This window comes from Meriones unguiculatus (assembly GCF_030254825.1).
Source record: "Meriones unguiculatus strain TT.TT164.6M chromosome 13 unlocalized genomic scaffold, Bangor_MerUng_6.1 Chr13_unordered_Scaffold_34, whole genome shotgun sequence".
NCBI lineage: Eukaryota > Metazoa > Chordata > Mammalia > Rodentia > Muridae > Meriones > Meriones unguiculatus.
In genome coordinates, this window is record NW_026843646.1 from 5,977,793 (window position 1) to 6,003,777 (window position 25,985).

Here is a 25,985-nt window from a genome sequence, read left to right on the forward strand (position 1 = left end):
AATAGTTTTGTGGGTGTGAGACTCACATCTCATATAAACCTGTATGTCAGTTAAGACCCTTTCTCCTCTCACAATTTTAGATATTAAAAGGACTTCCTGCAGTTACTATACAATGAGAAAGCCTCTGAAAAACCACATCAAAACTGTTGCGGAGGAATATTGTGCCTGAGTGGCATAAACAGAGAATACAGATAAAGCTATGATATTGTATTTGTTTTCTAAATAGTTTTGGATTCGCTATAACTGTTATGTGAGTTCCTGGTGAGGAACCGTGACTTCATAGACTTCATAGACTCATGTGTGTGTCTGTGTATATGTGTGTGGTGTGTCTGTGTGTTCCTGTGTGTATGTCTGTGTGTGTGTTGTTATTATATCGAAATAGCTACTTGAAGCTACTTACCATTTTTTCTTTCATTCTGAGATATCCATGCAAATCAGATAGTCATGCATTCTATATCTAATGTAAGGATCATTCCATCCTCTCACCACTCCTGACTCTGTATCCACAGATCAAAATAACTGTCTTCATTACATGCCTTTTTGAACAAATACTTGGTGTTCTGGGTACCACTGAAATGGTTCCAGACAGCAGGGTAGAGAGGTCTATTTTATTCTGAAGTATTACCACCTTTGATGCTGTCAAAGCAACTGTAAATAATGAAGAAATGTATCATATAGCAGGAATACCTTTACTTAATATGTGTCAAAATAATGAATGATGGACTATTTATACTTTATTAAAATTTATTTAAAATATATTAAAACTATTATAATGAGACTAGTTCATGGGAATTATAATTATTTCAAAATGAGCTCCTGGAAAAACAGTGGGGGTTTCTGTGGGGTTTTAGCAATGATTTTGAAACGGAAGTGGAAAGAAACTTAGATAAGCTGGAGAAAGACAGTGAGTTAGCAGTTGAATGTCTGTTGCCCTCATAAAGGACCCCAGATCAATTTCCAGCATCACTGTCTGTCTCATGATTTGATCATCCTTTTCAATCCCGATGGGCAGCTTATTCATATGTGCATGCCTCAACAATGCTATACACATGACATACACAATACATGACATAAACATATTTAAAAATACAGAAAAATGAAAGGAACAAGTTGGCTCTACAGGGCACTTTATGAAATCTATACCCCATAATAAACTAACTTCAATCAGTACTTTTCCAGAAAGCAGAAGGACAAAAGGAAAAGCAGGTGAATTGAGAAAAGACCCACACTGTTGCAAAGGAATACCAAAATTCTCCACTCTGATGCAGAGGAATGTCCAGATATGCAGTATGAGATAACATTGCCCAACAACCAGTCCAGAAAATCATAGCTCACCAAATCAGATAGGGGCAGGACTAGATGTACTGCTCACCTAAAATGATCGAATCATTGTAAACTTCGAACACCCTACAGCATCATCATCCAATAAATAGCATATGGAACTTGAGTCCAACTTGGCAAAAAGCAAAAGGAATTAGTCTGGTTTGTTTGTTTGTTTTAGTGGTTTTTATTGTTTTTGGTCTGTTTGTTTGCTGGAGGAGGGAGGCAGTTGTAAAGGAATTTCAATCATGCTACCTGGCTGCTCTAGCAAGGGGTTACACCAAGAGATCTTCATGGGCTGCCTGCTGGGATTGACACACCTGAAAATCCCCCTGTCTGAAAGGCTGACACACCCTTAGGACACACCTTAATCCCAAACAATGTAAGGAACTCTAGTTTGGAAAGAGAGAGGGCCTTGATTGGAAGTGCGGTCTAGTGGAGGGGCAGACAAAGAGCCAATCAGAGAAGGACTCCTCAGCAAGCATCAGAGATAGGATCTGCCCACCAGGAAAGGGAGGCTTCTTAAAGAGAGTGCAGCACTCTAGAGCAGCTCAGTTGAGTTCTCACTGTGCAGTGAGGTGGAGCTGAGTGCTAGATCGCCACCCCACCCCCTTCCCTCCAGCAACCCACCACCCATTGTTGATTTTCTGAGTGCGGTTCTGTGCTGGTGAAGAGAGGCACGTGAATCCCGAGAGTCAGAAGGGACCAGAAGTGTTTGCAGTGGAACCCAACCTGATCGGGAAGGAGAGAACCCACCAAGATTGCAGGAGGCAGAGGACATCTGACAGAAAGGTCTCAGAGGAGAGCAGACGTCTGAGGGAGAGCCTCGGAGGAGGAGAAATTCCCTGGGATCCTCTGCAGAGGATGCATCTGTTTCACCCGGCTCCTGCTGGAGAACACATAGGAGGCTCCATTTTGGAGAGGGGGGAAACTGAAGGCCTAGAGGGGTTCCTCGGGAAAGCCATGGCGGCAGTTCTTTGGGCCTTGATCACCATCATGATCACCAGCCTGCTTGTACTTGTACTTGCAGCCGTCCTTCTCTACTTTCTCTCCAAGAAGCTTGGACCAATATGTGCCCAACAAGAATGCACCTCAACAGCCTTTGGAAAAGCAGAACTACTGCAAGAAGTGGTAGTCGTGCAACAAGCGAAATTAGCTGTGATGTTACTGAGGCTGCAGAGACACGAGAAAGGGGAAGTGAGAGAACCGAGGGCCCTCAAAGAAGAAACTAGTTTACGTGATGGGTCAGGGGGCCGGGATGGACAGCCCGTGGAACCTCAGTCGCCGCTGGCTCTGAAGGAAACCAAACTGGGGCAGCGACCCCCACCACCTTTCCCATTGGCCCAGGGAGGAACACCTGACAAGGGTTTTCAACATTCCGCGGGACCTGTGCTTACATAATCTAAGGAGTCTCCCCATGGAAAGCATTCCTGCTCAGGGGACTCGCCTGAGCCTAAGCCGAGGTGCCCCCCACTTTCTGAGCCGCTCCTTCAGCAGCCCTGGCTGTTTCCTTCAGGGACAGGATCCGCAGCATTGGGCGGATCCTCTGAGGAACCCACTGCTTCGGTCACAGGGGTTCAGAGATTTCAAGAGGCCCTCAAGACCCCATACAGTCTGGCCTTGAGAAATGAGCCCAGCAGAGCAGATCTGAAGCATGTGGTGATAGATAGGAGTAACGTGGCCATGGCCCACAGCCTGAAAAAGTTCTTCAGTTGCCGCGGAATAGCCCTCGCCGTGGAGTATTTCTGGAAGCTTGGTAACAGAAACATCACCGTGTTTGTCCCGCAGTGGAGAACGAGATGGGATCCTCACGTCACTGAACAGCACCTGTTGGGCCAGCTCCAGGAGCTCGGCATAGTGGCTCTGACTCCTGCCTGGATGGTCTCCCGAGAAAGAATCTCTTCTCATGATGACAGGTTCCTACTGCACCTGGCAGAGAACACCGGGGGGATCATCGTGACCAATGATAACCTGAGAGAGTTTGTGACTGAGTCGGCGTCCTGGAGAGAAATCGTTGCCAGGAGACTGCTTCATTACACGTTCGTGGGAGACATATTTATGGTTCCCGATGACCCTCTGGAAAGACACGGACCTCGGCTGGAAGAATTTCTTCAAAAGGACCTCTTTCCTCCAGACAAGCAGCTGGTTGATGACAGCGGCCCGCCAGGCATGAGCAGTTTAGACTCTGTCCTCAGGAGCCCTAGCCCCAGCCCCAGCCCCAGCCAATGGCCACCGCCTCAGAACCACGGAGCCTCTCCAAGCCCTGGGCTTCCTCAGCAACAGCTCTTCACTGCCCCGGTCACACTGCCCAGGATGCAGCAGAAACTGGCCAGGCCCGCACAGAGATCTTGGGCCGAGACCAGCGAGTTGAGGGAGGCGCTGATGAGCATCTTCCCGGACTCTGAACAGAAACAGAAGATTGACCAGATTCTGCTAGCTCATCCATCCACGATGGACCTGAATGTCCTCTCTGGCCTCGTGTTGGATGCAAAGCTGGGCTGAGACTGCACTCACGGTGTGGTGGGGAGGGGACAGGGGAGGGAATTAGGATCTGCCACCTGTTGGTAGTTCCTTCCCTGAGGGAACATTGCTGTATGGTATGGGAGAAAGGAGTGACAGGTGTTTGGTGTACACAAAACGGAGATTCTAAATAAACAGAAACAGGGAGCAGGAACTCCCACAAATACAGACCATTGTGTTTTGTTTTGTTTTTTTTTAAGTTGAAATTTCCTGATTGGCAACCAGGAAGACAACTGCTGTTTAAAGTCCCTGGATTGTAGGAGAACGTGATGATGAGTGTGAGCTTCCATTCTTCAATGGGATATTCAAAAGAGTGGGATGGGTTTCAGGTAATGGGACACTCAGAGAAGTAGCTTTTGCCTATATTTCCACAGGTGAGCAGAGCCTAAGGGTTCCATCAAATTGCAAAGGAGCCCATCCCCAGTGAGAGAGGATTCCCCATGAAAGCCTCTACTCAAGGAAGGAAAGGAGGCAGATAGAGGGCAACCCGGAGCCATGGTCCCACCCGAAAAATTGATACCACCCACAGCCCCTGCACAAAAACACACACAACACCAACACCACCACCAGCTCCACAACCACCATGCCCTGGTGCAGGAAGAGCTCATTGACCTGACTGAAAGAGGACAGTGAGTTCCTGAAACAGACAGATGGGAAGACCTAGATCCTGAAATGGACATTTGCTGAGGTTACTGATGTTCGAGGGGAAAGTGGCATGAAGGCATGAATCTTAAGGTGGATTTTTCCACTGTTTAGTTTAGGGGAGTGGGTGATAGTCTGTGCTGGAAGACTGAAACCCAGCACAATGTTTCCATTCGGCTGAAAGATGCCAGGAATGAGAGAGATTGAATCAGAGGGTCCTTAGGACAGCCTGGTGAAGGGGGTCGGGGGAGGGTTTGCTCCTTCTGTGTCCTCAGTTGAGTACAAGGTCAGCTGGGTGCTCTCCCTGTCTCTCTGAGCTAGTGGGATTTCCCCTGAGCAGGTGGCTCTTGAGTCTTCCTTACTAAAAAGCAACACGGATTGGTGGAGGGAGGCAGTTTTAGAGGAATTTCAGTCCTGCAACCTGGCAATGGTGGGGTCACACCTAGAGATCTTCATGGGCTGCCTGCTGGGGCTGGAACGCAGACACCCCTGAAAAGCCCTCTGGCTGAAAAGCTGACACACCCTTAGGACTCAACCTTAATCCCAAGCACTGTAGGGAAGTTTTGTTTGGAGAGGGCAAAGGCCTTGATTGGAAGTGAGGTCTATTTGAGGAGCAGACCAAGAGCCAATCAGAGAAGGACTCGTCTACAGGAGTCACAGAGTGGAGCTTTTCTAGATTCCACCATTTTTCTGCAAATTTCATTATTTCCTTTTTTTTAATTGCTTAGTTGTATTCCATTGTGTAAATGTACCACAATTTCTACATTTGTTCCTCTGTTGAGGGACATCTGGGTTGCTTTCAGGTTGTGGCTATTATGAATGAAGCTGCTACTAATGTGGTTGAACAAATTTCCTTGTTGCATGCTTGAATATATTTTGTATTTATTTCTATGCAATATTAGCTGGAACGTGAGGAAGCACTATTCATAATTGTGTGAGAAACCACCAGATTGATTTTCAAAGTTTTGTACAAGTTTACATTCCCACCAGCAGTTGAGGAGGTATACCCTTTCTCCACAACCTCTCCAGCATGTGTTGTCATTTGAGATTTTGATCTTAGCCATTTTTCTGGGTGTAGGGTGAAATCTCAGCGTTGTTTTGTTTTGCTTCTCTCTGATGACTAAAGACATTGAGAATTTCTTTAAATGTTTCTCTGCCATTCTATATTCCTCTACAGAGAATCCTCTATTTAGCCCTGTACCTTATTTTTTAATTGCCTGATTTGTTGTTTTTTTTAATTTCTAGAGCTATTAATATATTTTCTATATCAGCCCTTTTCAGATATAGAGGTGGTGAAGATTTTTTTCCCCATTTTGTATGCTGAGACCAACAAATATAAAAAGTTTCAGCCCAGGTGGTCCTGCAGGGAATGGTGCACCTCCAGGGTCCATGCATGTAGATGACCTAGACCCCCCCTCTGATGTAGCTGATTGGTAGCTCAGTATCTATGTGGCTTCCTGAGTAAGGGGAGCAGAGGCTGCCTCTCTCATGAACTTTGTTGCCTACTGTGTGATCACTTGCCCTTGTTGATGTGGCCTTGCTAGGCCACAAAGGAAGAGGATCCAGGTGGTCCTGATGAGACTTGATAAGCTATGGGCAGATGGCAGAAGACTCCACCTTTCACTGGGACTGGGAGGGGTTTAGGCAGGGGGCTTCAATCAGGGTATATAGTGAATTAATTGTAAAAAAAATAATTAAAATTTAAAAAAAGAAAGTAAAGGAGCAAAGCATAGTGACCTTATGCCTTGAAATTGAGCTGTTCACTGAGAGCATACTTTCAGCTACCAGTGATTCTAAATCTTTCTAATGTTGCTACCCTCATGATTTGGTGACCCTCGATCATAAAATTATTTTCATTGCTACTTAATAGCTGAAATTTTGCTGCTGTTATGAATCAAGTGAATATCTAAAATGCAGAATATCTGATATGTGACCTCTGAGAAAAGTTCTTTCATACCCTAAAGCTATTGCAATCCACAAGTTGAGAAACACTGAGCTAGACTTTCAGGCTCCATTGCTGTTGACTGTATGGGTTTGAGGACATGGTCGTTAGAAGTTCAGCTTCCTGTGAACAAATTTTTTTCTCATCACTATTGACCTCTCAATTATTAAAGAGGTATTTTGGCTCCTACATATCTCTACTTTTATTTTATGTCTAAGCTGACTTGGAATTTGGAGAGGAAATTAGTTGCTGATGAAATCCTCACTAAAGGGATTTTATATACCTCAGATTATTTTCTTTTTAAAGTAGTGAATTTACATAGAGCTCCATATTAAAGTGAAAAATATGAGCACCAAATTATTGAGTTTTCTCAAGCAAAATGTTTCTCCCATTGGAGCTAAAATCCACGCAGCAAATGATTTACTGATTTCACCTGCAACTTAGACTAACACAGATAAAGAGTCATTTGCTGTGGTTTTCAGCTCTCCTTCTGGATGGCTTTGAGAGGGAGAGTTTAGTGAAACGTGATATATCTGTGTACACAAAAAATAAATTCACTGGGCAAAGTCTGATTTCAAGAAGGGACCAATGTTTCTCTCATTTATAACTGCCTGAATCTATACTGTATTTCCAAGTTAGAAACTGACTTGCTAAAATAAATATTCTTGAGAAAATTGTCATCAAATTTACTAATTCTTCATTCTAAGTCAATCTTGCCACAAACATATCCACCATATCTTCCACTCCAGTCTTAAACTGTTCATTCCAAATAGATTCTAAAGCACCCACCTGTTCCCATAGAATTATGAATTTAACTTTTTATCATATAGTGAAGGTACTTTTGCCCTTTGCTTTTTAGCACATGAGAAAGCAATGGTAAATTATTATCTTGGAAGTAGAAACTCCTTACATCAAATCTGCTGACCCTTGGGTATAGGTTTCCCCTCCTCAGAACTATGAACAGTAAAATCCCGCTCTTTGTAAGTGATGCAGTATCTAGAAGGTTTTTGTTTGTATGTTTTGTTTTGTTTTACAGCAGTACACATAAACTTAGACTGCTTCCATATTCTTGTGGGACTCCTAACAGTGGGTGCAGTGTCTGACACTTTTGCTTGTTCTTGGATCCCTTTTTCCCCTACCAGAGTGCCCCATCCAGCCTTGATTTGATGAGTTGAGTTTTATTGTAATTTGTAACACCATGTTTGGTTGCTATCCCTGGGATGCCTGCTATTTTATGAAGGGAAATGTAGAAGTGAATCTGGGGAAAGGGAAAATAACAAGGAGGAAGTCAGAGGAGATGAGGGAGGAGAAACTGTAGTCAGGACATATGAGAGAAGAATATATTTAGAAAGAAAGAAAGAAAGAAAGAAAGAAAGAAAGAAGGAAGGAAGGAAGGAAGGAAGGAAGGAAAGGAAATGCATTGATTTTAAATGAACCTGAATCTCCATGAAAAAGAAATGCAGTGAAAAAAAACTATATTCTAGTTCATAATTTTGTGAGAAAAATCTTGGTAAATTTTCATAAGGTTGAAAATTTTAATTTTATATGCAAGTATGTTTTTCTTACATTGTTTTAACTTGGCTTTTTTTCTTACTTGGGATAGATAACTGCTCTTATGTGCTTGGCTTTTATTCTACTCTAGCAAACAATTTGGGGTTGGTCATATGGTTATGATTTTTATGTTTATTGGTTGAAGAGTGAAGATTAGTTCTCAAGTCCAGTCCAGGTATTTTGAAATATAATCTACACAACTGAATTTCTAAACCTTGGCAACTGTTTAGAAATATATGAAAATAAGACAGCAGATAACAATTATATGGAAGAGTTTTTCATTGTAATATTTGAACTAATAAAAAAGGTGATTCAAATTCTATGCGACAAAAAAAGCAGTTTTTAAACATGTCCTCCCTGTAATTTCAACTTATATTTTCTGACCTATTGAATGTTCCCACATTTTACTTTGGGAATTTCCATGACATGGTCACTCTCAAGACAATGCAAATAATGCAAATTAATATAATTCAGGAACATTCATGAGGGAACTTCTCAGTGCATTGCTTAGTCTTTACTGTTAACAGGGTTGGGTAGAAAACACACCCTTTGGTGTGTTCAAAGGCTATTTCTAGAAGTAATTAGATCAATAAGGCATTAACCCACGCATAGTTTAATCCACTGAGTGATTAAAAATTTGAACAGACTGTTGAGAGTCTGTGGAATTGTATTAGAGGGAGCAGGTTAGAGGAATTGGGTAGATGGAGATGAGCCATTCAGGGCTAGAGCCAGTGTGGGTCTTCTTTGTTGCCATTCAACTCTGCTCCCAGTGTTTCTTGAGGTGAAGAAACTCCACTTTCTTGATCCCACTGATAGGCTCTGTCCACTCAAAGGAAGTAAGCAACCAGGGACAGAAATATCTGTAACCAAGAAAAATATAGAGATGGCTGAGCACTTTAAAAGTGTTCTCCTTCACACGAATTCAGTGGAGGGCTCTTTGACACCCCCCCCAAGGGAGGAGCAGCCTTTCCAGGCCACAGAGGAGGACATTGCAGCCATTCCTGATGAAACCTGTTAAACTAGGGTCTGATGGAATGGAAGGAGAACCTCCTCTACCAGTGGACTTGGAGAGGTTCAGGAGGAGATGAAGGAGGGAGGGTGAAATTGGGAGAGAATTAGGGAGAGAGTTATGGCTGGTATACAAAGTAAATAACCTGTGATTAATATAAAAATAAAAAATATATAAAAATGTGTTCTCCATCCAGAAGACCCAAAATCTATTCCCAACACCCAAAATTGGAGACTCATAACTTGTGTCTCCACAGGCAGAAGCATAGATATAGTACACATAATCTCATGCAGGCACAGACAGACACATAAACTTACAAAAATACCTTTCAAAAGAGGCATAACTAACAACTCCTTCCTTTAAATTAAAGTGTAGTTAATGCATATGGTACTGTATTCTGTTAAGGCAGTCACATGTCTTCAAATGTTTAATGTTCAGTTCAAACTGTTTCTTGGCTCTGCCACTGTCTTCCTTTTTCGCTTCACTAACCTCAAACTACAAATCTTGAATAGTTGGTTGTAACCTATCTGACTATTTTTCATCAATTCTTACCTGTTCTTTTTTTTTTTCAATCAGTGTCCATTTCCTTTATAAGCCACAAGAAGATATATTAATAACTAATTCTCCAGTCAAGCAAAGGGATCAAGAAAATGCCAGAATCCATGGTGGGTTGGAAGCACAATGGCTGCAACAAAATAGGGCCTTTACTTAACTGCACTCTGCCTAATGTACTCAATACTTCAGAATGAATTTAAAACAAATACATCATAAATAAATACATGCATATGCATGAATTTTTAGAATATAATTTAATCAATATAACATATTTTAAATGTTTTTAAATAGTTTATTATTATAGATGTTAATGAGTGCTTTGTGGAAATGAAGCTACAAAATCTTGCTGAAGTATACATATGCTATAGTCCTTTTATATTTATGTACTTTACTTGAGTTTAAGTATAAATTAAATTCTTATATATAAATATTTTACATAATAGTTTTCCAATACTTACTTTTTTCACATAAAATTTAACCATTTATCTGGAAAAATGAATCCATTTAATTGAACAATAAAAAAGACTAGGACTTTTTTAATTTTGACCTAATTAGAATCATAAAGTTGAAAACACTTATTGTCTGTGATATAATTTAAAAATCTATTAGTATTTCTGAGTTGTCACTGGTCAAGTAGTTTGTGAAATCCTACCAGGTTTGATTGTAGGTATTGTTTTTTTTTCCATTTTTTATTAATCACATTTTATTCACTTTGTATCCCCCCATAAGCCCCTCCCTCCTCCCCTCCCCATCCCAACCTCTCACCCCCTTCTTCACGAATGCCCCTCCCCAAGTCCACTGATAGGGGAGGCCCTCCTGTCCTTCCTTCTGATCTTAGTCTATCAGATCTCATCAGGAGTGGCTGCATTGTCATCTTCTGTGGCCTGGTAAGGCTGCTCCCCCTTCAGGGGGAAGTAATAAAAGAGACAGTCCCTCTTCCCATTACTATGTAACTCACTTAGACAATGAATTGCCATGGGCTACATCTGTGCAGGGGTTCTAGGTTATCTCCATGCCCGGTACTTGATTGGAGTATGAGTCTCTGGGAAGACCCCTATTTTCAAATTTCTGGTTCTATTGCTCTCCTTGTGGAGTTCCTGTCCTCTCCAGAGCTTAATATTTCCCACTTCTTACATAAATTCCCTGCACTCTGCCCAAAGGTTGCCCATAAGTCTCAGCATCTGCTTTGATAGTCTGCAGGGTAGAGCCTTTCATAAGCCCTCTGTGGCGGGTTTCTAGCTTGATTCCTGTTTTCTTCTTCTTCTGATTTCCTTCCTCTTTGCCTTTAGGGATGGGGATTGAGCATTTTAGTCAGGGTCCTCTCTCTTGATTAGTTTCTTTAGATATACAGATTTTAGTAGTTTTATCCTATATTATATGTCTATATGAGTGAGTATATACCATGTGTGTCCTTCTGCTTCTGGGACATTCACTCAGGATGATCCTATCCAGGTCCCACCATTTACCTGCAAATTTCATGATTTCCTTATTTTTCATTATTGAGTAACATTCCATTGTGTAGATGTACCACAAATTTTGCATCCATTCTCCAGTTGAGGGGCATCTTGGCTCTTTCCAGCTTTTGGCAATTACAAATAAAGCTACTTCAGACATGGTTGACCAAATGTCTTTATTGTGTACTTGAGCCTCTTTTGGCTATATGCCTAGGGGTGGTATGGCTGGATTGTGAGGAAGCACTATTCCTAGTTGTCTGAGAAAGTGCCAGGTTGATTTCCAGAGTGATTGTACAAGTTTCCATTCCCACCAGCAGTGGAGGAGGGCTCCCCTTTCTCTACATCCTCTCCAGCATGTGTTGTCACTTGAATGTTTCATTTTGGCTGTTCTGAGTAAGGTGATATCTCAAGGTCATTTTGATTTGCATCTCTCTGATGGCTAAGGACGGTAAGCATCTTTTTAAGTGTTTCTTTGCCATTCTATATTCTTCTGCAGAGAATTCTCTGTTTATCTCTGTTCCTCATTTTTTAATTGGATTGCTTGGTTTGCTGCTTTTCAGCTTTTTTAGTTCTTTATATATACTGGATATGAGTCTTCTGTCAGATAAAGGGTTGGTGAAGAGTCTTTCCCAATCTATAGGCAGTCATTTTGTTTTGATGATGGTGTCCTTTGTTTTACAGAAGCTTTTCAGTTTCATGAGGTCACATTTATTGATTGTTGCTCTTAGAGCCTGTGCTGTTGGTGTTCTGTTCAGGACGTTGCCTCCTGTACCAATGAGTTCTAGGGTCTTCACCACTTTTTCTTCTAACTGATTTAATGTGTCTGGTTTTATGTTGAGGTCTTCGATCCACTTGGACTTTAGTTTTGTGCAGTGTCATAAGTATCGATCTATTTGCATTTTTCTACATGTAGATATCCAGTTAGACCAGCACCATTTGTTGAAAATGCTATTTTTTTTCCATTGTATGGTTGTGGTATCTTTGTCAAAGATTAGGTGTCCATAAGTATGGGGGTTTATTTCTGGGGCTTCTGTTCAGTTGTATTGATCTACCATTCTGTTTCTACACCAGTACCATGCAGTTTTTATTACTGTTGCTGTATAGTATAGCTTAAGATCAGGGATGGAGATACCTCCAGAAGATCTTTTATTGTAGAGGATTGTTTTAGCAATTCTGGGTTTCTTGTTATTCTATATGAAGTTGTGCAGCAGACCGGCCCAGCTGGGGCCCCACAACTGTGGGGAATCAGTTGGCTGGATTTTCAGGTTAGGCACAGGTAGGCAGATTAACAGTCAGAGACCAGACCAAGTAGTGTTTTGAATCTGCTGTGCTCTACTGACATCAAGCCAACACTTTTATAGTGAATACATATAGAAGCACCTGAAGTTGACATATTTCTCAGAACATTTACAAAGTTTATATTTTAACTGAAAGGCGATCTGGTAAAAGGCAGTGTCTACAAAAAACCTTGGCCTAAAAGCCTCTTAAGCAGAGCAAACATAGGACTAGTGAATATTTACACAGAGTTATTGCTGCTAATTTAGTGAGTAGAGGGCCAGGGCCTGTTAATAGTCCTCCAAGATAAGTCGCCTAAAAATTTACAATTCTTCCTAGAGATAAGAATCAGGAGGAATTCCTCCTGTTTGTCTTGCTAAGGATTTAAAATCTTTCTTTAGAGATAAGGAACCAAGGGGTACTCGCTCGAGCCAGTCTGTCCATAACATCCATAGTATAATATAAAACCTTCTGAAGTCCTATGATTGCCTATCTTCTTTCTGCCTCATCATAAACACTTATGTTTGGTAATGGTTTTATAGTAGTTTTACTGCAGTGGTAATATCCAGAGCATTTATCATAACAGATCCTGATTAAATATTTTCTTAAAAAGCCCTAAAACTCTTGTCCTTTTATTACCTACAATGTTTGGATTTTCCACAAGCAATTCCTGATGCTGAATCTGATTTATTACCTCTCCTAAAATTTTATTTTCCTTTCACTCATATTTGCTAAATCTTTTAGTAATCTATCAGAAATGTGTTTCCTTGAATAGTTAACTGTGCTGTTCCAAGAATCATAGAGAAACAGCAAAAAAGCTCATCAATCCGACCCTGTAATTGAGTAAGCATGGGACTCTCAGAATAAGTCTTTCTGGCTTAGGTGGCCATGTTAGGGTTCTTGCCAGTGACCTCCAGGGAGCTTATTTCTGAAGAAAATGTATCTACCATCTAGTAGCAAAATCTATTGATGTGTTACAACGATGATGATGGAGAGGGTGTAGCAAAGTTGAGAATTTCTCTTTCCATGTCTGTAAAGAATTTTGTTGGTAATTTGATGGGAATTGCATTGAATGTGTAGATTTCTTTTGGTAGGATGGCCATTTTTACTATGTTAAACCTGCCAAGCCATGAGCATGGGAGATATTTCCATCTTCTGATATCTTCTTCTAATTCTTTCTTCAGAGACTTGAAATTCTTTTTCATACAAGCCTTGACTTGCTTGGTTAGGTTTACACCAAGGTACTTTATGTCATTTATGGCTATTGTGAAGGGTGTTGTTTTCCTAATTTCTTTCTCAGCCCTTTTCTCTTTTGTATACAGTAGGGCTACTGATTTTTTTGAGTTATGTTTCTATCCGGCCACTTTGCTGAAGGTGTTTATCAGCTGTAGGTGTCCTCTGTAGAATTTTTGGGGTCACTCAGGTATACAACCATATCGTCTGCAAATAGTGATAATTTGCCTTCTTCCTTTCCAATTTGTATCCCCTTGATTTCCTCCAACTCTCTAATTGCTCTAGCAAGGACTTCCAGCACTATGTTGAAGAGATATGGAGAGAGTGGGCAGCCTTGTCTTGTCCCTGATTTCAGTGAGATTGCTTTAAGTTTCTCTCCATTCAGTTTGATGTTGGCTATAGTCTTGTTGTATATTGCCTTTTCTATGTCTAGATATGTGCCTTGTATCCCTGACCTCTCCAATACTTTAAACATGAATGGATGTTGGATTTTGTCAAATGCTTTTTCAGCATCTAGGGAGATTATCTTGTGTTGTTTTTTTTTCTTTCAGTTTGTTAATATGGTGGAACACATTGATGGATTTCCATATATTGAACCACCCATGCATACCTGGGATGAAGCCTACTTGGTCATAGTGGATAATATCTTTGATGTGTTCTTGGATTCTGTTTGAAAGTATTTTGTTAAGTATTTTTGCATCAATGTTCATAAGGGAGATTGGCCGGAAATTCTCTTTCTTTGTTGAGTCTTTGTGAGGTTTAGGTACCAAGGTGACTGTGGCTTCATAGAATGAGTTTGGTAATGTTCCTTCTGTTTCTATTTTGTGGAATAGTTTGAAGAGAATTGGTGTTAGCTCTTCTTTGAAGGTCTGGTAGAATTCTGCGCTGAAGCCATCTGGTCCTGGGCTTTTTTTGGATGGGAGACTTTTGATGACTGCTTCTATTTCTTTGAGGGATATAGGACTATTTAATTGATTTACCTGGTCCTGATTCAGCTTTGGTAAGTCAAATAGAGCAAGAAAATTGTCCATTTTCATTTAGATTTTCAAATTTTGTGGCATATAGACTTTTGAAGTAATTCCTAATGATTGTTAGGATTTCCTCAGTGTCTGTAGTTATGTCCCCCTTTTCATTTCTGATTTTGTTGATTTCGGTGGTATCTCTCTACCTTTTAGTTAGCTTGGCTAAGGGTTTGTCTATCTTGTTGTTTTTCTCAAAGAACCAGCTCCTGGTTTCATTGATTCTTTGAATTGTTTTACTTGTTTCCAATTGATTTATTTCAGCCCTGAGTTTTATTATTTCCAGCCATCTACTCCTTCTTGGTGTGTCTGCTTCTTCTTTTTCTAGGGTGTTGAAGTGAGACATTAAGTTGCTTGAATGAGCTGTCTCGAATTTTTTTTGAAGGCACTTAGTGCTATGAACTTTCCTCTTAGCACTGCCTTCATTGTGTCCCACAAGTTCGGGTATGTTGTGTCTTCATTTTTCATTGAGTTCTAGAAAGACTTTAATTTCTTTCTTTATTTCTTCCCTGAAACAGCTGTCATGTAGTAACAAGTTTTTCAGTTTCCATGTGTGTGTAGGCTTTTTACTATTTCTGTAATTGTTGAGGTCCAGCTTTATTCCATGGTGATCAGACAAGATACAAGGGATTATGTCAATCTTCTTGTATCTGTTGAGGCTTGCTTTGTGACCAACTATATGGTCTATTTTGGAGAAGGTTCCATGAGGTGCTAAGAAGAAGGTAAATTCTTTTGTGTTTGGATGTAAAGTTCTGTAAATGTCTGTTAGGTCCATTTGATTCATGACCTCTGTTAGAGACATTGTTTCTTTGTTTAATTTCTGTTTTGTTGACCTGTCCTTTGTTGAGAGTGGGGTGTTGAAGTCTCCCACTATTAATGTGTGGGAATCTATATGTGGTTTAAATTTTATCAATGTTTCTTTAACAAATGTGGGTGGGCTCTTGTATTTGGGGCATAGATATTCAGGATTGTGATATCTTCCTGGTGGAATTTTCTTTTGATGAGTATGAAGTGTCCTTCCCCATTCTTTTTATTAATTTTGGTTGAAAGTCTATTTTATCAGATATTAAAATGGCTACTCTTGCTTGCTGCTTGGGTCCATTTGCTTGGAAAGTCGTCTTCCAATGTTTTACCCTCAGGTAATGTCTCTCTTTGTGCCTTAGGTGTGTTTCTTGTATGCAACAGATTGCTGGGTTTAGTTTACGTATCCAACCTGCCACAGAGGGCCTCTGAAAGCCTCTGCCCTGCAGACTATCAAAGCAGATGCTGAGCCTGATGGCCAACTGTCAGGCAGAGTGAATGGAATTTTATGTAAGAAGTGGGAAATAGCAAAAGCTGGAGAGGAAAGGAACTCCACAAAGAGAGCAACAGAACAAGAAAATTTGAACACAGGGAACTTCCCAGAGACTCATACTCCAACCAAGGACTATTCATGGAGATAACCTAGAACCTCTGCACAGATGTAGCCCATGGCAGTTCAGTGTTCAAGTGGATTACATAGCAATGGGAAAAAGGACTGCCTCTGACACAATCTGATTGGCCTGCCCTTTGATCACCTCCCCTTGAGGGGGGAGCAGCCTTACCAGGCCACAGAAAATGACAATGCAGTCATTCCTGATGTGGTCTGATAGACTAAGATCAGAAGGAAGGAGAGGAGGATCTTCCCTATCAGTGGACTTGGGGAGGAGCATGCATGCAGAAAGAGGAGGAAGGGTGGGATCGGGAGGGGAGGAAGGAGGGGCTTATGGGGGGATACAAAATGAATAAAGTGTAATTAATAATAATAATAAAAAAGAAAGAAAAAAGTGTTCTGTGTATATTTTTTAAATTGTAATAACCAAAATGTTTTAATTTATGTAAGAGATATTAATTTATTTATATATTATTATTTATTCTTACATCATTTTTCTTCCATTTTTCACCCTCCAGAGATTTAAGCAAATACTCTTTGTTCTTTTGAAAATTCAAGCCACTTTTTCATAAACTTTTTATATGCTTAACATGTCAAATTTTGATTTGTAATATATTATGCTATATTATGATACCAGTAATATATAACAAGCCACTGAATTTTATCAAGGGTATTTATTATAAATAGTATTAATTACAGGAAAAGGAAAATGTGTAGAAATGAAATAGTATTCTTTTCAGTTGTTGTTAGGAGACAGTTGCCTAAGTCCAGTCACCCCAGGAAAAAAAAAACACATTTTTATTGATTATTACAATTAATTCACTTTGTATACTGAATGTAGTCCCATCCCTCACCTTCTGCATGTCACAACCTACCTCCTTCTTTTCTCCCTATACCCCTCTCCTAGTCCACTTATGGGGAAGTCCTCCTCCCCTACTATATTATACTAGCCTATCTTATCAGAACTCACTAGGAATGGCTGCACCCGCTTCTTCTATGGCCTGGCAAGGCTGCACCTCTCAGGAGTAGGTGATCAAAGAGCCAGCCACTGAGTTTATGTCAGAGAAATCCCTTGCTACCCTTACTAGGAAATCCACATGGAGACTGAGATACTTATGGGCTATATCTGAACAGGGGCTCTAGTTGTCCTCCATGCATGGTCCTTGGTTGGAGCAGGAATCTCAGGGCCCATATTTATTTTTGCTCTGTTGGTCTCCTTGTGGAGTGCCTGGTCCATCCAGATCTTTATCTCCTGAATCTTCCATATGATTCTGTGCTCTCTACCCAAAGTTTTGCTATCAGTCTAAGCATCTGCTTCAATACCCTGCTAGGTAGATTCTTTTAGAGGCCCTCTGTGCTAGGTTCCTGCCCTGTTCCCTGTCTTCTCACATTAACAATGTCTATCCCATTTGCCTTTCTGAATGAGGATTAAGCATCTTCCCTAGGGTCCTCCCTGTTGGTTAGCTTCCTTAGGACTATAGATTTTCATATGCTTCATTCTATATTACATGACTTATATCCACTTAGAAGTGAGTATATACCATGTGGGTCTTTCTGAGTCTGATACTTCACTGAAGATGATCTTTCCTAGTTGTATCCATTTGCCTACTGATTTCCTTGTTATTAAATACTGAGTAGTACTGCACTGTGTAAATGTGCACAATTTCTGTATCCACTCCTCACTTGTGGGACATCATCTAGGTTGTTTCCAGATTCTGGCTATTGTGAACAAAGCTGCTATGAGAATAGTTGAGCAAATGTCCTTGTTGTATGGTTGAAAATCTTCTGATTGTATGCTCAGGGATGGTATAGCTGAATCTTGAAGTATCATTATTCATAATTTTCTGAGAAAGCACCAGTCTGATTTCCAAAGTGGTTGTACAAGTTTACATTTCCACCAGCAATGGAGGAGGGTTCCCTTTTCTCCATATCCAATCCAGCATGTGTTGCAGATGATGTGATAGTACATATGAATAAGCCTAAAAATTCAACCAGGGAACTCCTACAACTGAAAAACACCTTCATTACGGTTGCTGGATACAAAATTAAATAAAAAATATATCTGAAGCCTTCCTGTATACAAAGGACAAAACTTTAAGGAAGATATCAGAAGATGGAAAGATCTCCCATGCTCCAAGATTGGTGGGATTAACATAGTAAAAAATGGCCGCTCTACCAAAAGAAATCTGCAGATTCAATGGAATTACAATCAAAATACCAACACAACTCTTTACAGACCTTGAAAGAACAATTCTCAGTTTCATATGGAAAACAAAAAAACCCAGAATTGATTAAAAAAAAAAAAAAACATGCCTGTACAATAAGAGATTTCCTGGTGGTAATTTCATCATGGATCTCAAGTAGTATGATAGAGCAACAGTAATAAAAAATGGTATGGCACTGGCACCTGTACTTTAAATCTTAAAGGGTGTGCATCTACTCATTAATCATTTTTATTAAATCATCAAGAAGCTGAGGGGAAAACACAAATAAAGGAGAATCTCAGTTTTAGAGATTTTAAGTTTTAGACCCAGTTTGAGAGTAGCCAGACTGTCAATGCCACCTTGGCCTATTGTTTCAGCCCATCAACCTTAAAACATCACTGGCTTTACTATTAATAGTATACTTTTATTAACTTTAAATTGTTCTCTAAGATTTTTATACCAGAGCCATAAGCAAAAACATCTTCCCTGACCTTGTTAAACAATCTATTTTTCCAAATTCTTTCTAAGTATAATGGTGATTGCTAACAATCTACATCTATGGCTCCTTTCAAGGGCAGTGGTTGATTCATTAATCTGCTCCAGTAAACATGTGAAAAGAGATCAAGCATTGTTAATTTTAAATGCCAGTGATATTGCCCAGTGATGGGCTAGAAGCCTCCTTATAGTTTTCATACTCCTCATGTTTTGAGGAATATGGGCATCATAAGGGCAACAAGCAGAGATATGCTACATAAGAGTTCAAAGTCCTCAGGAAAAGCAGTTCTTGGGATTATGCTTCTCCAAGACAAACTCATCGTGACTATGCTAACAGGAGAGCCATATTCCATGAGTTCTACAGCTGTGCTGTTGCTCCTGCATGGCTCTTGACAGGACCAGGTAGCCAAAATAGTTTGCCTATATATGGGTGAGGGGGGAGTAAGGTTAGCTCAGGCCCTGGGAAGGAGAATTCAGGGCATTTTATGGGCTATACTATCCTGGAAGAACAGATAACATGGAAGGACTGAAGGATTGCTGGGAGAAAATGGCAGGTAGGTTTAATTTGATATGTTATCTAGGAACCTCTGCCATTAGTTCCAGGTTTGAATCCTACTTATATGGTAACACAAACTTCAGAGAGAGAAGAATGGTCTCCATTGGATAATGATTATCAAGTGAGCCCACAGGGAAGAAAGGTGGTAAAGACAAAGATTCTGTTTTTCTTTTCTTTGTATATATCGTCTTTCTTTTTTATGAGGGAGGGTGGTTACCTAAACTGGACTCAAATTTTTGCTATTATGTTTATTTTTCTGACTATTTTTTTATTAATTGTTTTTATTTTTTCACAATTTATTCATATATATGCTGATTGAAGTTCACACCCTCAACTCCTTCTGGTCCTACCCTCCCTCCATCTTTCCCCCCTCCCCTTTCCCTAGTCCATACCAAAGGGCAGTTCCTCTCCTCTGCCATTTAACTATACATGATCAGAACAATACTCAGCTATTAAAACAGAAAAAAAATGTCTGCTTTTATTTATTTTCCACAGGTCACTGTACTCACATCAGAAGATTTCATACCATGAAGCTTGCCTTCAACCTTACCGTGAAATAAACACTAGGTACAACCCATTTTAAAGAGTCCTACCCTCAAGACACTGTTTGATTTACCATCTCACATCCAGAATCATGTGAAATTGAAATGCTATGAACTTTGAAACATTTTATTACAAGAATTTCAGAGAACATGATTCTCTTGCTGCCTGGAGGGCTGTTTCCCACCAGCCCAGGAAGGCACGAGGGGAAGAAGATGAGGTATAAAGCTTGGAAAGCCTGCAAGCATAACAGTGATCTGCCAATCTGGGAACCACCTCAGAAAGTAAGTTCAACTTTAATTCCAGAAAACAGAGGCTTATACCCCTTGGGGAGTGACTGGGATGCTTCAAGCATAGGTGTAGATAATTGTTTAATACTAGCCAATTCAAGGATGCTCAATTTGTATTAAACAGCACATTCCTATCATATGAACAAGAAGAACAAGTACACAGAACCAAATTATCCTATATTTGAAGACAGGGGAGGTATATCTATCAAATATGGTTGGTGGTATCTATGTCTAAAGACACTTTCCAAATGAAGCCAGGCAGAGAAAACTCACCCTTGACAAGGTTACACATCTAGGCCAGAAGCAGGCTTATACATGGAAAAGAAAGCCTCCTCCCTCATATCTCAAAATTCAGTGTGGGTTGTGATGTTTTTCAATAGTTCCCCTGGAACAATAGGTATGTGAACAAAAGAAACATCTACAGGCTACCACCTTTGTGATTCTCTCAGAGAACTTCTTGGCTGGTGTTAGTTCACCATTCCCTACATATTCATCCACTGGACTAAAAGTTTCTTGTGTAAAGTGAGGCAATTGAAAACAATAAATGTTGAGAATCAGGATTATCAGTAACTCTTCCCAAAGCACTTTGTAATATTTTTGTGTGTAATTGATATTTACCATTGTATTCTTTTTAAAAATAAGTTTATTTACTTTACATTCCAATCATAGTCCCCCTCCCTTCTCTCCCACAGTACTACACTCCATTTCTATTGCCCCTATCCACTTCCCCCTTCTCCTTCAGAAAAGGGAGGTCATTTCCATTGAGCTAGTTTTACAGTTCTGTTGGATCTCAGTGGACCAAAGTACACAAAGGCCTTTCCACATTGCTTATACTCACAGAATTCCTCTCCAGTAAGGATAGTTTTATGATGATGATGACTCTAGATTTGTGCAAGTCCTCACCATTTTAACACATTCATAAGTGTTCTCTCCAGCATGAATCCTTTCATGATTATGAAGATTATACAAATGTGGAATGTTTTCACCATGTTAAAAGCATTATAGGCTTTCTGTACATTAGGATCCCTTTCATGAATGTGAAGATGATTCTGAAGTCCAAAAGTTTTTTTCACATTGGTTACAGTCAGACAGCTTCTTTCCAGTATGTGTTCTTTTATGTATTAGGAAATGTTATGTGCAAAGGCTTCGCCACATACTTATATTCATATGGTTTCCCTCCAGAATGTGTTGTTGTCTTAGGAGATGATTGTTACATGTAAAGGCTTTATCACACTAATTACCCTCACAAGCCTTCTCTCCACTGTGTTTTTTCATGTTTTCGGAGACTGCTGTGCAAAGGCTTTATCATATTGGGTATATTCATAAGGTTTCTTTCCAGTATGTGTTCTTTTATGGCTTATGAGATTATTGTTGCGTGCAAAGGCTTTACCACACTCATTACATTCATAAGGTTTCTCTCCAGTGTGTGTTCTTTTATGGCTTAAGAGATGACTGTTTTCTGCAAAGGCTTTGCCACACTGGTCACATTCATAAGGTTTTTCTCCAGTGTGTGTTCTTTTATGCCGTATGAGAGTACTGTGTTGTGCAAAGGCTTTACCACACTGATTACATTCATGAGGTTTCTCTCCAGTGTGTGTTCTTTTATGACTTAAGAGATGACTGTTTCGTGCAAAGGCTTTACCACACTGGTCACATTCATAAGGTTTTTCTCCAGTGTGTGTTCTTTTATGCCGTATGAGAGTACTGTTTTCTGCAAAGGCTTTACCACACTGGTCACATTCATAAGGTTTTTCTCCCGTGTGTGTTCTTTTATGGTTTATGAGATGACTGTTTTGTGCAAAGGCTTTAACACACTGGTTACATTCATAAGGTTTATCTCCAGTGTGTGTTCTTTTATGGCTTAAGAGAGTACTGATGTTTGCAAAGGCTTTACCACATTGATTACATTTGTAAGACTTATCTCCTGTGTGTGATCTTTTATGACATATGAGAACAGTGATATAGGGGAAGGCTTTACCACAGAGAGTGCATTTAAAGGGTTTCTCTCCAGTATGACTGCTTTCATGCCTGCAAAGAAAATTGGCACATGTGAAACATTTACCACAGTAATTTCATTACACTAATAAATATATTTATCTATGTGAGTTAATTTTATAATTTGGTATAATGGTAAAGAAGAATCAAATTTTAAAGTTTTATCACTTTTTTTTACATTCATGGTATTCCCCTTCATTATGGGTATTTTTGAAGATCCTTGTGATGGTAAGAGCATTTGTTATGTGGTTCATTTTATAGCATCATTTTTCTATAAGAGGTTTTCTCCTATATATAAAGAGTATTGTAAGAATTCAGAGTTTTATCACAGCAATCCCATTCACAAATTTTTGTACTGTATGAATGATACTTCATTTACAAAGTGAGCCAAGACAAGCAGAAGTTCCAAATTCCTAGTATTCATGGGTATTTTCAGCAATATGAGTTTGCTGATGAATTCTCAGTGAAGTTACAAAACCAATTAACAGTAACCATTTATCACATTCAGAAAATTTACTCACAGTGGGGACTACTACCAAATCAATTGTTCTTGGAGAAAGACAGGGACACTGCTTCGTTCAATAACCCTATGCTCATGTGTCTTAGAATCATTTTGACATATGATATACCAGTTTAATTTAAAAAATAATAAAGATTACCACATTGAATTAACACAGTTTGTTTTTGTTCATCATAAACATGTCATATAGGGATTAAGGTTTCTCCACAACAATATTCTTGATTCTCATAAGCTGCTCCTTTCACTAAACTTTACAATGTTACTGCACGAAAATTAGTAACACTGGTTCTACTATGTAATTTTTGCTTATTAGAAGGTTTTGGACACATACTGATCACCAATTCAGTGTGTATACCTCTTACAATATCTGAGTAGATAGAATGAGACTAAACAGATTGGCAGTTCAAGTCAGTAGCTGTAATGTCCATATGATTCAAATGGTATTTTTGTTACAATATTATTTTATTTTCTTCTATCTTAGGGGAGTGCCTTGAAAACACAAATCAGATACCTGACATTGAAGTACATGGAATTATGAGATTTTAATGATCATCAGTACACTTAAAGCAGTGCTGTTTTTACACTGTTGCTTTTCTTTAAAACTTCCAGGACACAGCCATGTGTGCTGGTACATGCCTTCAATTCCAGCACTTGTGGAGGCAGAAGCAGTCAGATCTGTGTGATTTTGAGGTCAGGCTGGTCTAACAATCAAGTCTAAGAAAGTCACAGATACCCAGAAAAAAATCTATTTCAAAAACAGAAAATAAAAAGCAGCCAATAAACAAACAAACAAACAAACAAACAAAAAACACCAGACTTCCAGGACACATTAAAATTTAAGATTTATATCTGTATCAACACGCACATAAAGTTACCTTTTATTACTTGTAGAACTTTGAAAATGTTCTTCAATATTATGGTCATCCCAATTGTAGCCTAAAATATAGTACGAGAAAATATATATTATTGGAAACATCATGTTATTATTAAGGCAAAACTTAAATCACTATCTTCTGTGACCCTTAGAACCATGCCTGATTTATTTACCTCATTCCTCCTCATTCTCAATTGGAATTACAGAAGAGGATCAATAACAAAGTAAAAGTTGTCTCTTTATTTTAAAAGTGAAAGAAAAATTGCAGTCTTACCTATAGCAGTGAGGTTTTCACAGGTCTCTAGCATCACATCTTTGTAGAGTTGCTTCTGGGAAGGTTCCAGCAAGGCCCACTCTTCTTGGCTGAATTTCACATGCACATCATTGAAGGTCACCGAATTCTAAAATATGCCATACATTTGTACAACAGAAACAGTGGCAACAATATAATTTATATGTCATTGTCAATATAATCATATAAATCTACTGCTTCTTCAATTTATTTTCTTACACAGAAGTGCGAATGTTATACAGTTGGGTGCTGTGTGTGATGTGAAGTAGGGGAGATGAAAAAGCCTAAAGTTTAGATTGAAAAAAAAAACAAAGGCGTGCTTCAAAAACCTGTGTTTCATCAGTTTGTAAGACATGAATATAAAGTAGCCATTAGTTGGGTTCTTGAGCAATCTATGAATCATCTTCAATTACTTGGGTGAGTAGGTCAGCACCCTGTCATGAGACAGGTGGAAGGACAAAACACAGTCATGATATTTTATATAGCAACAAATGAGATGTGTTGATCAGGGGACACTGAACAGATGGGTAATATCAGTCAAAAGACAACATGGTACTGAATATTATGTTTTGACCAGGGCTCAGGGATGTGGCATATCAGTATGTGAAGAAGGGGGCTCATATATTTGTGGAAGGGAAAGTGGACTACAGTGAATACATAAATAAAAATAATGTGAGTGGCAAGCAACAGCAATCATAGCCATTAACATCATATTTCTGAGTGACCAGACAAAAGAAAAGGAATAGAACACATAATTATTCTTTGATCATTGTTTTGTATATCCTCCTTACTAAATAATGTAGTCTATAGATTAAAAATAAAGATTAAAACTTTTCTATTAAAAAAGAAGTATTAATGTTATCACTAAGTCATTTTAGAAGAAAATGGAATAACAAGTTTTAACTGTATCATATCTGAACTTTTTGAAGAGGATATAGCTTTGGAATAGACATGGCAATTAATGTGGACAAAGACAAACAGAGAGAAGGGTTTGAAATAGAGAGACAGAGACATAGAGACAGAGACACAGAGAGAGAGAAATTAACAGATGATCAATACTAAGTACAGATCAGAGAAATTTATTAACAGTTACTAACTACAAAAAATGGTGGACAAGCTGGGTGTATTCTGTCATGCCTTCAATTCCATCACTCAGGAGGCAGATGCAGCTGTATTTTATTGAACTGGATGTCAGCATTATCTATTCAAAGAGTTCTAGGACAGCCAGACCTATATAGTAAGACAGAGCCTCCTATAAAAGTCAATCAAACAAACAAAAAATATTGAAAGAACTCAGAGGTCTTTACTGAAGCTTCTACAAGGAATTATACATTCACTCCTGTTGTATATTTATTCTCCAGAAATCTGCACTGCCCCAGCTTAAACTGTAACTTCAATGATATCTTACTAAAAGGGAATGCATGTTTAAACACCTAAAAATAGAAAGATGAAAATATTAACATGTAAATGTAAATGCTGATCATAAATAAGCAACATAAAACAGGACAGATGGCTCAGCAGTGAGGAGTTCTTGCTGCTCTTTCAAATAACTGGGCTCAATTGTCAGTGATTACCTGGGACCCACTACTATCAATTGCTATAAGTTCATGAGTTCTGAAGACATCTTCAGACTACTGTGAGGATTAGGCACACAAGAGGTGCATATTCATGCATACAATCACAATACTCATATTCAGTAAAAATTAAAAATAGATCCCAGATGGTTGGGCTGATTGCATACTGTGTCTGATAAGCTGGGTAGCAGAGACTGCATGGCGTCCAATAGTTGGATCTGTGGGTCCCAACTGACTGTGTTTCAAATGTAAGAAGAAAACCAATGATGAGGTAAACAATCGGGTCCAACCTCAGAGCACCCAGCTAATCTCTGGGAAAGTTCCTGGGATGTTGCAGCAGGAATAAGGTTTTCAAGCAAATGGACCCAAGAAGCAAGCAGGAGTAGCTATTCTAATATCTAATAAAATAGACTTTCAACCAAAAATAATTGAAAGGGATGAGGAAGGGGGGAATCCAAGATGGTGGTGCCAGAAGGACATTGGGTCTGAGGAGTAGGACAGCAATGTTGGTACAGCAACTAAAAGACTGAAATCTGGGCCCTAAAACAACAGAGATCCTGTTTCCCAGGTGAGAGGAACCTCCACGGTGTGGGAGTCAGTCAGGTCCACTCTCAGGTCACTCAGCAAGAACCCGGAAGATATCCCGGGTCCCAGGATACACCTTTCTGTCCTGATAAACTTTCCAGACTAAATTATGTTCTCCAGGGCACCATA

General features: G+C 39.4%; 1 protein-coding gene across 1 annotated transcript in view; it reads right to left on the reverse strand.

The window, feature by feature from the left end:
* LOC132650849 (zinc finger protein 431-like) overlaps positions 1-23,713 on the reverse strand; it is a 120,330-nt gene extending 96,617 nt beyond the window's left edge. Inside the window, exons 1-3 of the mRNA XM_060376185.1 lie at positions 23,680-23,713; positions 23,407-23,467; positions 21,359-22,044 (exon numbers count right to left, since the gene is read on the reverse strand). Coding sequence (XP_060232168.1) covers positions 21,359-22,044; positions 23,407-23,467; positions 23,680-23,713 — 781 coding nt within the window. The remainder of the gene's footprint in view (positions 1-21,358; positions 22,045-23,406; positions 23,468-23,679) is intronic.
* Positions 23,714-25,985: the final 2,272 nt, after the last annotated feature.